At 42.9% G+C, this 13,495-nt stretch overlaps 1 protein-coding gene across 1 annotated transcript in view; it reads left to right on the top strand.

Annotated features, from left to right (window-relative positions):
* Nucleotides 1–13,495, top strand: part of rbbp6 (retinoblastoma binding protein 6) — a 58,223-nt gene that overhangs the window by 33,299 nt on the left and 11,429 nt on the right. The window contains exons 8-16 of the mRNA XM_068003016.1: nucleotides 16–155; nucleotides 893–1,065; nucleotides 1,403–1,506; nucleotides 1,862–2,259; nucleotides 3,811–3,901; nucleotides 4,423–4,483; nucleotides 4,569–4,626; nucleotides 9,945–10,307; nucleotides 11,940–12,041. Of these exons, the coding sequence (XP_067859117.1) occupies nucleotides 16–155; nucleotides 893–1,065; nucleotides 1,403–1,506; nucleotides 1,862–2,259; nucleotides 3,811–3,901; nucleotides 4,423–4,483; nucleotides 4,569–4,626; nucleotides 9,945–10,307; nucleotides 11,940–12,041 (1,490 nt within the window). The remainder of the gene's footprint in view (nucleotides 1–15; nucleotides 156–892; nucleotides 1,066–1,402; nucleotides 1,507–1,861; nucleotides 2,260–3,810; nucleotides 3,902–4,422; nucleotides 4,484–4,568; nucleotides 4,627–9,944; nucleotides 10,308–11,939; nucleotides 12,042–13,495) is intronic.

A 13,495-nucleotide genomic window follows, 5' to 3' on the forward strand; every position in this document is an offset into this window, starting at 1 on the left:
GTTGCGAAAATTCAGGACAAAAACTTTGAAGCTGTGCCAAGGATTAAGAAGAGCACGGGGATTCCCCGCAGTTTTATGGTAGAAGTTGATGACCCAAACATGAAGGGTGCAATGCTCACCAACACGGGGAAATATGCCATACCCACAATTGATGCGTAAGTACTTTAACTTCTGTTAACTACAATACTGAGCAGCTAGTCTGGTAGATGGTCAGTCTTAGTTTAAAAATCCCAAATATATATATATATATATATATATATATATATAAAAAATATATAGGACTAACATGATGAAGGGATTTAAGCTCCACACAACTGTGCAATTCTCCTGTTAAAATTTTCCACACTATCTTAATTGTCTTTGTGGGCAGTTAGTCCCCATGTTGAGCAACCTCTGCATGAAGTAGTTAACCCTAAACTGTGTAGTTTTTAAGGGAATAGATCAATTGAACCCTAATATGTTTGAGATTGCCACAATTTCTAAGCCGAAGAATTTGTGGCAATCTGAAACATATTAGTGTTCAATTTATCTAATCCCTTAAAAATTTTGAATACTTAAGTAATAGCTCCGCTGAGCCGTCTCTTCAAAGTATGCAGTCCCAAGCTGTTCATCCTCTCCTCGTAGTTCAAATTCCTTAAGCTGGGTATTGGTTTGGTTGACTTTTTCTGCACTGCCTCCAGTGAAAAGAGAAAAAACAGGTCAACATTTTGAGTAGAGATTCTGCCCATTCTGATGTAGGGTGTGTACCCAAAACATTAGACTATCTTTTAACTGGCCAGTCCGGCTCTGTATTTTCAGAATTGTTGTTTCTCTTTCAGATTTTGAGCGTTTGTGGCTTTTTTAGTCTCTGCTGCAGGTTCAGTACCTAATTATTAAATGTTTTGTATTTTAGAGAAGCATATGCACAGGGCAAGAAGGAAAAGCCACCATTCTTGCCAGAGGAGCCCTCCTCATCATCTGAAGAGGAAGATCCAATCCCTGATGAACTGTTGTGCCTTATCTGCAAGGATCTTATGATGGATGCTGTTGTCATACCATGCTGTGGAAACAGTTACTGTGATGATTGTAAGTGACCTTCTGGGGAATGTATTATAGAATCATAGAAAGGTTACAGCACGGAAGGAGGCCATTCAGCCCACCGAGTCCATGCTGGCTCGATGCAAGAGCAGTCCAGCTAGTCCCACTCCCCTGCCCTATCCTATAGCCCTGCAATTTTTTTCCTTTCAAGTACTTATCCAGTTCCCTTTTGAAAACCACAATTACTATTCAAACAATGCCCTAAGCAGTCAGCCACTGTGGGATTGCTCTATTCACCAATGTATCTCGTGCAATGATCTGAGTAAGTACTGTTGTTTTTAGTCTTAACGGTAATTTGTTCTTTCCCTCCTATTGCTGTGTGCAGGTATCAGAACATCACTACTGGAGTCGGAGGAACACACCTGCCCAACATGCCACCAGACGGATGTTTCTCCGGATGCTCTGATTGCGAACAAATTTTTAAGACAGGTATTGCACCTAACGTACAATTCAAAAGTTTCAGTGTCTGCATAGCATTTTAATTCAAAATCTAATAGCCTCTATCTTAAACTTGCATGTATATAAAATAAAATGGATCTGTCAGGTGATTACATTATCATTCTAAATCTAATGTATTAACATGATGTAATCCCTGTACCGTTCTGGTTTGGCAGCAACAAGTTATAGTTCAGTTTATATCAGATCTGTCTGGTATGAACTGCTGTTTGAGTAAAATTCTAGAAACTTGAGTACAAATGGAAGAACAATTTATTGAGGTGTTTGGGAATAGAATGGGATGGAATTTCAGAATTTATTCTCAGTCATAGAATTCTTTTATTTGTAGGCTGTGAACAACTTCAAAAATGAGACTGGTTACACAAAAAGAACTCGCAAGCAACAGACCCAGCAACAGCAACAGCAACGACAAGCTCCGTCCCATCAAATGCACAGTCAGCAATCCAGTCTAAGGTCTTTACCCCAGCTCAACCCTCAGCCCGTTCTCCCTGTAAGCAGAACAACCATCTCGAAGCCACCAGATGTACCAGTCACTGCTGCTACTCCGGCTGGCCACACTTCCGCCCCAGCCTCCCTTACAAGTTCAGCTCCTGCCCCAGTGCGTGCCCCTTCTCCTGTGAAAACTGGTAGAGTTTCATCCACTGCCAATGTCCCTGCTCCAGAGGTGTCAACAGCAGCAGTTCACGTTCATCAGCTACCTCCAAAGCATGAGGACGGGGACGTTCTGTAAGCTTCATTCTTGTTGAAACCTTTTAAGGACTGTAGTAGCATCTTACTGTCAGCTTTACAAGAAAATTATTTAATTGGTCACCGAGAATCGCAGGGATTTCTGTATAAAAGGAGGCCATTCAGCCTATCGTTCCTGTGCCAATGCTGCACGTTAAATACACGTTCTGTGATTCTGTACATTTCTACCATTACCGTCAATATTTCACTGTTTTCTTTCTCCTTTTAATCTAGACTTCTTGATTAGATTCCAGTATTTAACTCAGTCCTGGATATCTGTTAAGTTAGATATAAACCATCTAAGCCCTTTGATAAGATCACAAACATGAGTACAAATGAGGGAAGCCATTCAGCCAATCTCGCTTATCCTTCCTTAGAAGCCTCCATCACAGTATCCAGCTGCCTCTTGAAAATTCCAAAATTTTGCCTCCACTATGCTATCCAGATCACCGCTCTAGGTATTAATCACTCCTTGCATGAAGTGCTTCCTGATAGCAGTCCTAGTAAAGATTCCAGCCTGTAATTTACTCCTGGGTGTTAGTTGCAGACTCCTCGATTCGATTCCAAGCTGTAACTTGTTCCTGGATATCAGTTCCAAATTCCTCGATTTGATTCCAGCCTCTAACTGTATACTTTTCATCCAGTTCTTGTGATATTAGATAAGCTGGATGACTTAAATAGATTCAAACTTCTTAAAAGTCATTAGCATCGTCAGAACTTTCCAACTGTGCTTGCATGATTGCTAACTACTCCTTCCTCTCCCCCTCCCCAAGAAATCTGTTAACTGGCTCTTAACATTTGAAAATATCAAGTCTACATTAACAGTTAAATATTTATTGATGCTTGTTTCAGGTGGGAGGGAGAGGAGCGTTGTTCAAGGCAGTGAAAGGTGACTCCAGTTTTTAAAACTAAGGAAGGTGTATCTCAGTTTATTATTCAGAGTATGGACTGCTGTGTCCCACCCCTTTCCTCTGCTCTATTGGTGGCAAAACCTTCAGCTATCACCGCAAACTTTGCAATTTTCTTCCAAAACCCCTCTGCCTTGCTGCATTTCTCCCCACTTTCCAAAGCCTCTTCAAAACCTGCCTCTTCCACTACGCCTTCAGTCACCTCCCCTAATTGTCATCTTATTTCCACTTGTTGTGAAGCTTTACTTTTACATCAATGTAAGCTGTTTATTCTGTGCAGCTGTTATATGGTGGAAATGGAGGGAGCTGGATACAATATTAACATTAGATTGAGACTGTAATGGCAGTCAGCTGAAGAAGCTGGAACTCCTGTATCAGTGTTCTATAGCATATGCATTTGTGGTAGAGTTAATATTCTGCTTTTATTGTGGCAGAATATGTTTGTGATTGGGCTGAGTGTGTGGTAAATGGTGTATAATCTGAACAGAATATCATTCAAATTATTATAGATTTAGTTTGAGAAAACGAATTCAAATGGATGCTGCATCACACCTTCCCACAATTAGTAAACAGGAAATGAATCTTGAAGTTAAACCTCGATTGTATGTAAAAGCAGGGTGTTTTATTCTTATTTCGCTTTCAGTGAACTCAGCAAAACGGTTGTAGTCACTGCCACCACTGGAATAACCCCTGCCAATCCATCTATGCCCACGAGCAGTACATCTGCACTGAAGGTAAGCACAATGTCGTTTGTCATGTGTCTGTTGTACAATTATATGTTGCCTTGTGTGATGCACTAACACACACAGGGTAATTTGCACCCACCTTTTAAAGAGGATCCTCATCCCCCAACATCTCACAGCAGGCCACATGAGCAGAGTGCGCCCTACAGCAAGCATGGATCTAAATTGTTGGTTGGAGCTGCAGAAGTGTACTTCGAATGTGAGGTACCCTTGAAGTCTAGCCCACTGATAAATTATACTATCTCCATTGAAATTCTGTTCTATGGGGCAAGATGTTTGGTCCATTCGCATTGTGTGCAATGGAGTGAATGGAGAGGCGTTTTGTCTATTGGAATCCTTATACATTGGGAAGAAGTTTGAAACACTGGGATTCTGTTCATGTGGGAATGATTGGGAAGGACCTCGTTTCATCGGCCTGCACTTGGTTCAAGCTGTGAATTAACTTGTATCTTTCCAGCCATTGATGTACCATTTTTGCAGTTGGTTTGAATGTCTGTGTGCTCTATTTTCAGGGTTATCAGGTTCCTGTTCTTGGTCATCCTGCTTCACACGGACAGTCCATACCCACAACAGGTTTGTTATTGAGGAAATGGTTTTCATATTTACTTTTAGTTATAAAAACAGAATCAAAGCATTAAATTCTATTAACTTTGTTTAGGTCAGCCAATGAGGACCAGTGGTGTTCGACCACCAGGAAACAGGCCTGGCTGGGAAGTGTAAGTAGGAACCATATTAACTGAGTTACTGCTTCTCAGCAATTGTACCTTCCTGGCTAGTTTTCAATTTTACAGAAACATGAAAACTCTCTTTCCGTTCTGCTGAATTTGTGCTCTGTAATATTATTGGGAATGGAACTCTTTCCCACTTTTTAGCACAACTGGCGAGCAATCCTAGGGTCAGGAATGACATGGGTTAGATGCTGATTAGAACTCCTTTCACACTGACCCATCAAACACTCCCAGGTTCGGTATAACACAGAATAAGTGTAGCATAAAGCCCCAAATTTAGAGAGGCACCCTTTTTGCACCAGTGTAGCATTTCCATTTCCCCACAGCTGTCGTCATTGTGGCTTCTCTACATGCACTTGATTTTTTGAATTGTGAGCACTTCTGTACTGTCGACTTGCACCCACAAGATCCTGGGGTGAGACGAGCCCCAGACTCATTTTTTGTGGTAATTTTTCCAGCCCATGTAGAGGAGAGACGGTCGTCCCATTGGTCTGGGCTAAATTCAAAGCCAGGTCACAGCAGTAGGACTGTGCTGAAGTACAGGTAGTTGATGGTGAACACTTTTAAGATGTTTTAATGTGATAAAACCCAATATAAATGAAAGTTATATTAATACCTCCCCTCCCCCATTCAATTCAAGCTAATTACCAAAATAAAGCCATTACATAAAAAATAGGAGCAGGAGTAGGCCAATCGGCCCCTCGAGCCTGCTCCGCCATTCAATAAGATCATGGCTGATCTGATCCTAACCTCAAATTTAAATTCATGTCCAATTTCCTGCCCGTTCCCCGTAACCCCTAATTCCCTTTACTTCTAGGAAACTGTCTATTTCTGTTTTAAATTAATTTATTTAATGATGTAGCTTCCACAGCTTCCTGGGGCAGCAAATTCCACAGACCTGCTACCCTCTGAGTGAAGAAGTTTCTCCTCATCTCAGTTTTGAAAGAGCAGCCCCTTATTCTAAGATTATGCCCCCTAGTTCTAGTTTCACCCATCCTTGGGAATATTCTTACCGCATCCACCCGATCAAGCCCCTTCACAATCTTATATGTTTCAATAAGATCGCCTCTCATTCTTCTGAACTCCAATGAGTAGAGTCCTAATCTACTCAACCTCTCCTCATATGTCCGCCCCCTCATCCCCGGGATTAACCGAGTGAACCTTCTTTGTACTGCCTCGAGAGCAAGTATGTCTTTTCTTAAGTGTGGACACCAAAACTGTATGCAGTATTCCAGGGGCGGTCTCACCAATACCTTATATAACTGCAGCAATACCTCACTGTTTTTATATTCTATCCCCCTAGCAATAAAAGCCAACATTCCGTTGGCCTTCTTGATCACCTGCTGCACCTGCATACTAACTTTTTGATTTTCTTGCACGAGGACCCCCAGATCCCTTTGTACTGCAGTACTTTCCAGTTTCTCGCCATTAAGATAATAACTTGCTCTCTGATTTTTTCCTGCCAAAGTGCATAACCTCACATTTTCCAATATTGTATTGCATCTGCCAAATCTCCGCCCACTCACCCAGCCTGTCTATATCCCCTTGTAGGTTTTTTATGTCCTCCTCACTCTCTACTTTCCCTCCCATCTTTGTATCATCCGCAAACTTTGATATGTTACACTCGGTCCCCTCCTCCAAATCGTTAATATAGATTGTAAAGAGTTGGGGACCCAGCACTGATCCTGCGGAACACCACTGGCTACTGGTTGCCAGTCCGAGAATGAACCATTTATCCCAACTCTCTGCTTCCTGTTAGATAACCAATCCTCCACCCATGCCAGAATATTACCCCCAATCCAGTGATTCTTTATCTTGAGCAATAATCTTTTATGTGGCACCTTGTCGAATGCCTTCTGGAAGTCTAAATACACTACGTCCACTGGTTCCCCTTTATCCACCCTGTACGTTATGTCCTCAAAGAACTCAAGCAAATTTGTCAGACATGACTTCCCCTTCATAAAGCCATGCTGACTTTGTCCTATTAAATTATGTTTATCCAAATGTTCCGCTACTGTCTCCTTAATAATAGACTCCAAAATTTTACCCACCACATATGTTAGGCTAACTGGTCTATAATTTCCAGCCTTCTGCCGACTACCCTTTTTAAATAAGGGTGTTACATTCGCAGTTTTCCAATCTGCCGGGACCTTTGCCGAGTCCAGAGAATTTTGGAAAATTATTACCAAAGCGTCCACAATCCCTACTGCCACTTCCCTCAAGACCCTAGGATGTAAGCCATCAGGTCCAGGGGATTTATCCGCCTTGAGTCCCATTAATTTACTGAGTACCAATTCCTTAGTGATTTTAATCGTATTTAGCTCCTCCCCCCTAGAGCCCCCTGTTTATCCAGTGTTGGGATATTCTTAGTGTCCTCTACCGTAAAGACTGAAACAAAATATTTGTTCAGCATTTTTGCCATCTCCATGTTTCCCACCATTAATTTCCCGGTCTCATCCTCTAAGGGACCTATGTTTGCCTTAGCCACCCTTTTTCTTTTTATATAACTGTAGAAACTTGCTATCTGTTTTTATATTTTTTGCTAATTTATTTTCATAATCTATCTTCCCTTTCTTAATCAATCCTTTAGTTACTTTTTGCTGTCTTTTGAAGACTTCCCAATCTTCTATCCTCCAACTAAGTTTGGCTACCTTATGTCCTTGTCTTTAGTCGGATACTATCCTTAATTTCTTTACTTTGCCACGGATGGCTGTCATTTCTTTTACACCCTTTTTTCCTCAGTGGAATATATATTTTTTGACAGTTGTAAAATAACTCCTTAAATGAACACCACTGCTCATGTACCGTCTTACCATTTAATCTACTTTCCCAGTCCACTTTAATCAATTCCGCTCTCATACCATGATAGTCTCCTTTATTCAAGCTCAGTACGCTTGTTTGAGAACCAACCTTCTCACCCTCTAATTGGATATGGAATGTAACCGTGTTATGGTCACTCATTCCAAGGGGATCCTTAACTAGGACATTATTAATTAATCCTGGCTCATTACACAGGACCAGGTCCAAGGTTGCCTGCCCCCTTGTAGGATCAGTTCCATACTGCTCAAGAAATCCATCCCGAATACACTCAATAAACTCTTCCTCAAGGCTGCCCTGCCCAATTTGATTTGTCCAGTTAATATGATAGTTAAAATCCCCCATAATTATAGCTGTTTCCTTATTACATGCCCCGACTATTTCCTGATTAATACTACTTCCAGCAGAGTTGCAACTATTAGGAGGCCTGTATACTATGCCCACTAGTGTTATTTTCCCCTTATTATTCCTTATCTCTACCCAAACTGTTTCATTGTCCTGATCCTTTGTCCCAATATAATTTCTCTGTATTACAGTGATTCCTTCCTTTATTAACATAGCCACCCCACCTCTCCTTCCTTCCTGCCTGTCCTTCCTGATTGTTAAATACCCTGGCATATTTAATTCCCAGTCGTTGTCACCCTGCAGCCATGTTTCTGTAATGGCCACAAGATGATACCCATACGTAGTTATTTGTGCCGTTAACTCGTCCATTTTGTTACGAATGCCATGTGCATTCAGATAAAGAACTTTCAAATATGTTTTGTGACACTTAGTTCCTGCTTTTTCCTTTTTTAACACTTCACCTTTTACTCCATACCTTCTGTCCCTTCCTGACACGCTTTCCTCTGTCTCCCTGCTCAGGTTCCCAACCCCCTGCCACAGCTTTGATGCTGGGTTAATCGCCTTACGCCTTCTAGTTTTTATTTTATCTGTCGTGCCTAAAGTACACGTTCTTTCCGCTGCTCTACGCTTTTCCCTTTCACTTGTTCTTGAACAACTGTTTGTACTATTTGTATTGTAGATTTCCCCTGGGTCTTCCCCTCTCTTGCTGCTCTCAACTTTATTCTCTTCTGACTCCCCGCTCAGGTTCCCATCCCCCTGCCACTCTAGTTTAAGCCTTCCCCAACAGCACTAGCAAACACCCCCGCGAGGACATTGGTCCCGGTCCTGCTCGGATGTAACCCGTCACGCTTGTACAGGTCCCACGTTCCCCAGAACTGGTCCCAATGTCCCAGGAATCTAAATCCCTCCCTCCTACACCATCCCTGCAGCCACGCATTCATCCTGTCTATTCTCCTGTTCCTATTCTCACTAGCATGTGGCACCGGTCGTAATCCTGAGATCACTACCTTTGAAGTCCTGCTTTTTAATTTATCTCCGAACTCCTTAAATTCACCTCGCAGGACCTCATCCCTTTTTTTGTCTATGTCGTTGGTACCAATATGGACCACGACTACTGGCTGTTCACCCTCCCCCTCCAGAATGCCCTGCAGCCGCTCCGTGACATCCTTGACCCTAGCACCAGGGAGGCAACATACCATCCTGGAGTCACGTTTGCGGCCGCAGAAACGCCTATCTGTTCCCCTTACAATTGAATCCCCTATCACTATAGCCCTGCCACTCTTCTTCCTCCCCTCCTGTGCAGCAGAGCCACCCATGGTGCCCCGAACTTGGCTCTTGCTGCTTTCCCCTGATAAGCCATCTCCCCCAACAGTATCTGAAGCAGAATATCTGTTTGAAAGGGAGATGTCCCCAGGGGACTCCTGCTCTACCTGCCCAGTCCTTTTACTCTGCCTGGCGGTCACCCATTTCCTTTCTGCCTGCGTAATCTTTACCTACGGTGTGATCGCCTCACTGAACGTGCTATCCACGATAGTCTCAGCATCGCGGATGCTCCACAGTGAATCCACCCGCAGCTCCAGCTCCGAAAGACGGTTAGCCAGCAGCTGCAGCTGGATACTATTGTATAGCTTATGAGTGCAATTAGATTCAGCTGATTTCTAATTTTATTCTACAGAAATCATTGTATTTCAAATGGCATTGACTCTTTTGGGCATTCATGACTATTTCATACAAATCTTTATATTTACATTTTTCAATAAATCTTCCTTCCATTTAATTTTTTTTTTCATCATGACAGGTTGTAGTGAGTGCAATTTTGACTGGCTCTGTAGTTTTTCAGAGGGAAGTGTGAATTACGAGTGATATGATTTGAGGTTCAATTTTTGGTAAAGCAGCCCACAAGGATCCCCAGGAGCTCGTATTGCTCCTGGCATCTTGGCTTCCGGATTTCCCACAGGACAGTGAAGCATTTACCTTGAAGTACCATTTTGAGAATATCCACTCGTGCATCTCTTTTAATGGAAAGTGCTGAGAGTGGGCATCCCATCAGAAACATTAACCTTTCTTTTTCAGGTGCTTACTGCTCCTGTTCCAGCAACTCAGTTTTTCTTTTTATCACTGTGTTTCTAAATTTGTTCCACTAGGCCATCCACCAGAGGGCATCAACAGAGTGATCGAGTTCCAAGAAGTCGAACGCAAGCAATTACAAACCCCCCGCCAGTGTACGTCCCCCCCCCAGCCCTGTATCCTCCTCCACCTCACCCAGTTCCTCTTCCTCCAGGAGTGCCTCCCCCTCAGTTTCCTCCACAGTTTCCACCTGGCCAACCCCCACCCACGGGATTTAGCGTCCCTCCTCCAGGATTTCCTCCAGCTCCAGCCACGATATCAGCCCCATGGGTACCTCCTGCCACCCCAACGGCTCCTGCCAGTGTAATACCAACAGTTTCGCAAGCACCTCCCCTGTCGCGAGAAGAGTTCTACAGGGAGCAGCGACGGCTAAAAGAGGAGTAAGTAAATAAGTTGGTGGGAAAGTCTCAGTGCAATTTCTGTCATCAGTAGATAGTATATATAAGGGGTTCTTCCTTTGGGAAGCTGGCTGCAGTTGAAAGCTCATCAGATGTATTATTTGCACCATAACTGCTGAATATCTGAAATAAAAACAAAATGCAGAGAGCACACAGCGAGTCATTCAGCATGCACGAGAAAGAACGGTTAATATTTCAGGTGTAGCCCTTCGTCGGAACTGTTCTGATCATGTCCGACCTCAAACATTAAAACTCTTAGTCTTTCAAATGCTGACTGATCTGCTGTACAAGTTCAGCATTTTCTAGCAGTAACTGCATTATTTCCAATTAAAGGTCAGGCGATAATCTCCTGAGAGTCAGGCCAAGAGTTACTGTGTGGCTCACGTATCTTTTTCCAATTGTATTTCATAAGCTCTGTTTCAGCTGCTAATGACCTGTGTGTATAATGCACCTCATGTTTCTGTGCAGTCCTGGTGTAAGCATATAAAAAGCTGTTTGTTTAAAGAGTTTACCTTGTTAACCCTTGTCTGCAGGGCAGGAGCCAGACACTCCACGGTACTTGCAAAAAAAAAAAAAGTTTTTAAAGTAAATCGGTCTGTAAAGACCAGTATTTTGTTCAGTGTGCTCCTGTTAAGTCACATGCAGCCTAAGAACACACATTGAATCAAATGTTGTTTAGTAATGACATAAGTACTGGGCTGTATTTTAACAAAATCACTACTGAGAAGAATTTGACTGTTCTCAGACTGCATGTGACTTAACGGATTCATGTGGAGTAAATTAAAATGATGCAGCACCACTATTATTTTTGGTTGCCAGACTTTCCCCAATGAATGAGGATGCTAGCTGTAGGCCAACAAGAGAAAGGCCACATTACATGCCTGCTCAAGTGGGCTGAACACTCTCCAGTTGTGTTTTTATTTTTCCTTGGTCCAGCATTGCCTCTGGAGGCTTCAACAAAATCAGCCATTGTCCAACTGTCCCATCACCTGTCCTGCTGGTCAGTTTTGGACTAATACTAATAGCAGCTGCAAAGTAGTCAACAGCCTTGACTGTCCTGCCACAGAATGCATGCAATAGCTAATGCTCTGCAGAGGAGGAAACCAACAGAGAGATGTTTCAAATAATTTTCCATCTGTGGTATTTAATAATCTCGCTGCACTTCAGCTTTTCCAAATACCATAAAAGTCCTTTGTGCAAGTTGGATCTATGCTTTTCTTTAGTGCCCTCTAAGTATAGGGGAGCAGCCTGTGTGGCTATGTAAATTGAGCATTTTAATGGGTACACACTGCCTGTGACAGAAAGCTGTTGTGTAACCAGCAGCCTTGGGCTGTATTGCAGAACCACTTCAAGAAACGGTTTGGCAGTGAGCAGCAGGCTGCAGGGCCATGACTTTATCTCCAATGGAGCAACTTGTAATGAGATTTGATTCGATATTCATGTGTATAAAAGTGGGAAAGTTAAAACTGCTGCAGCGATTTGTTATGAAAGCTTACATAGAAGTGATTGCTGTGTTAAATATTTAAAGGCCTGCACTCTTTGATTTAATAAGTTTTGTTCTTTCTCGTATTTTTCCACCCTCCACCCCCCCCCCCCCCCCCCCAAACATTTTAGGGAGAAGAAAAAGTCGAAGCTTGATGAGTTCACCAATGATTTTGCTAAAGAGTTAATGGAGTACAGAAAAATCCAGAAGGAACGCAGACGCTCCTACTCCAGGTAATCAGCTTGTAGTGAAATTTGATCGTAAGCAGACCTGAGTCAGTCCTGCAGAAAATAGATGGTGAAGGCTGATTTGTGATATTATTTTCTGGGAATTGCTGGAATGGTCACAACTTAGTGTTTGAAGGAGCAGAATATACATCTGGATACTTATCTGATCTTAAATTATATAAAATAAGATTCACCCACTTGCTGTCTTTTTCTGCCCTTCTGCCTGCGTTTCACATTCTGGGAGGAAACATATATTGTCTCATCTCTCCCTTTCACCAAGATCCAAGCCCCCTTTGGTGGCTTTGCGTGTTGGAAATGGCACCTCAGCACTCCGTCCCTAAAATGGTATCACAGAGAGGAATCGGTGCTGTCATCCAGATAAATACTGTTTTTCAAGAATGTTTCCATGACTCAGTTGTCTGTGGTTCTCAAAGCTTGCATTTGAGGTTTCATCCCTGGGATTTTATACTTGCTGCTACTCTAAGTGTAATACCCGACATGTCTTCAAAATAATGGAAACCCATCGAATCATAAGGTTACCGCACTGAAGGAGGCCATTCAGCCCATCGAGTCCGCGCCAGCTCTATGCAAGAGCAATCCAGCTAGTTCCACTCCCCTGCCCTATCCCCGTAGCCCTGCAAATTTTTTCCTTTCAAGTACTTATCTAGTTCCCTTTTGAAGGCCATGATTGAATCTGCCTCCACCATCCCCTCATGCAGTGCATTCCAGATCCTAACCACTTGCTGTGTTAAAAAAAAAAAAAAGTTTTTCCTCATGTCACCTTTGATTCTTTTACCAGTCACCTTAAATCTGTGTCCTCTGGCTCTTGACTCTTCCGCCAATGGGAACGGTTTCTCTCTATCTTCTCTGTCTGGACCCTTCATGATTTTGAATACCTCTATCAAATCTCCGCTCAACCGTCTCTGTTTCAAGGAGAACAGTCCAATCTTCTCCAGTCTATCCACGTAACTAAAGTCCCTCATCCCTGGAATAATTCTAGTAAATCTTTTCTACACCCTCTCGAAGGCCTTCACATCTTTTCTAAAATGCGGTGCCCAGAACTGGACACATTACTCCAGTTGTGGCCAAACCAGTAATTTATAAAAGTTCACGATGACTTCCATACTTTTGTACTCTATGCCTCTATTTATTTATTTATTTATTTATTTTTTATTATTCGTTCACGGGATGTGGGCGTCGCTGGCAAGGCTGGCATTTATTGCCCATCCCTAATTGCCCTCGAGAAGGTGGTGGTGAGCCGCCTTCTTGAACCGCTGCAGTCCGTGTGGTGACGGTTCTCCCACTGTGCTGTTAGGAAGGGAGTTCCAGGATTTTGACCCAGCGACAGTGAAGGAACGGCGATATATTTCCAAGTCGGGATGGTGTGTGACTTGGAGGGGAACGTGCAGGTGGTGTTGTTCCCATGCGCCTGCTGCCCTTGTCCTTCTAGGTGGTAGAGG

This window comes from Heptranchias perlo, chromosome 22 (assembly GCF_035084215.1).
Source record: "Heptranchias perlo isolate sHepPer1 chromosome 22, sHepPer1.hap1, whole genome shotgun sequence".
NCBI classification, from domain to species: Eukaryota; Metazoa; Chordata; class Chondrichthyes; order Hexanchiformes; family Hexanchidae; genus Heptranchias; species Heptranchias perlo.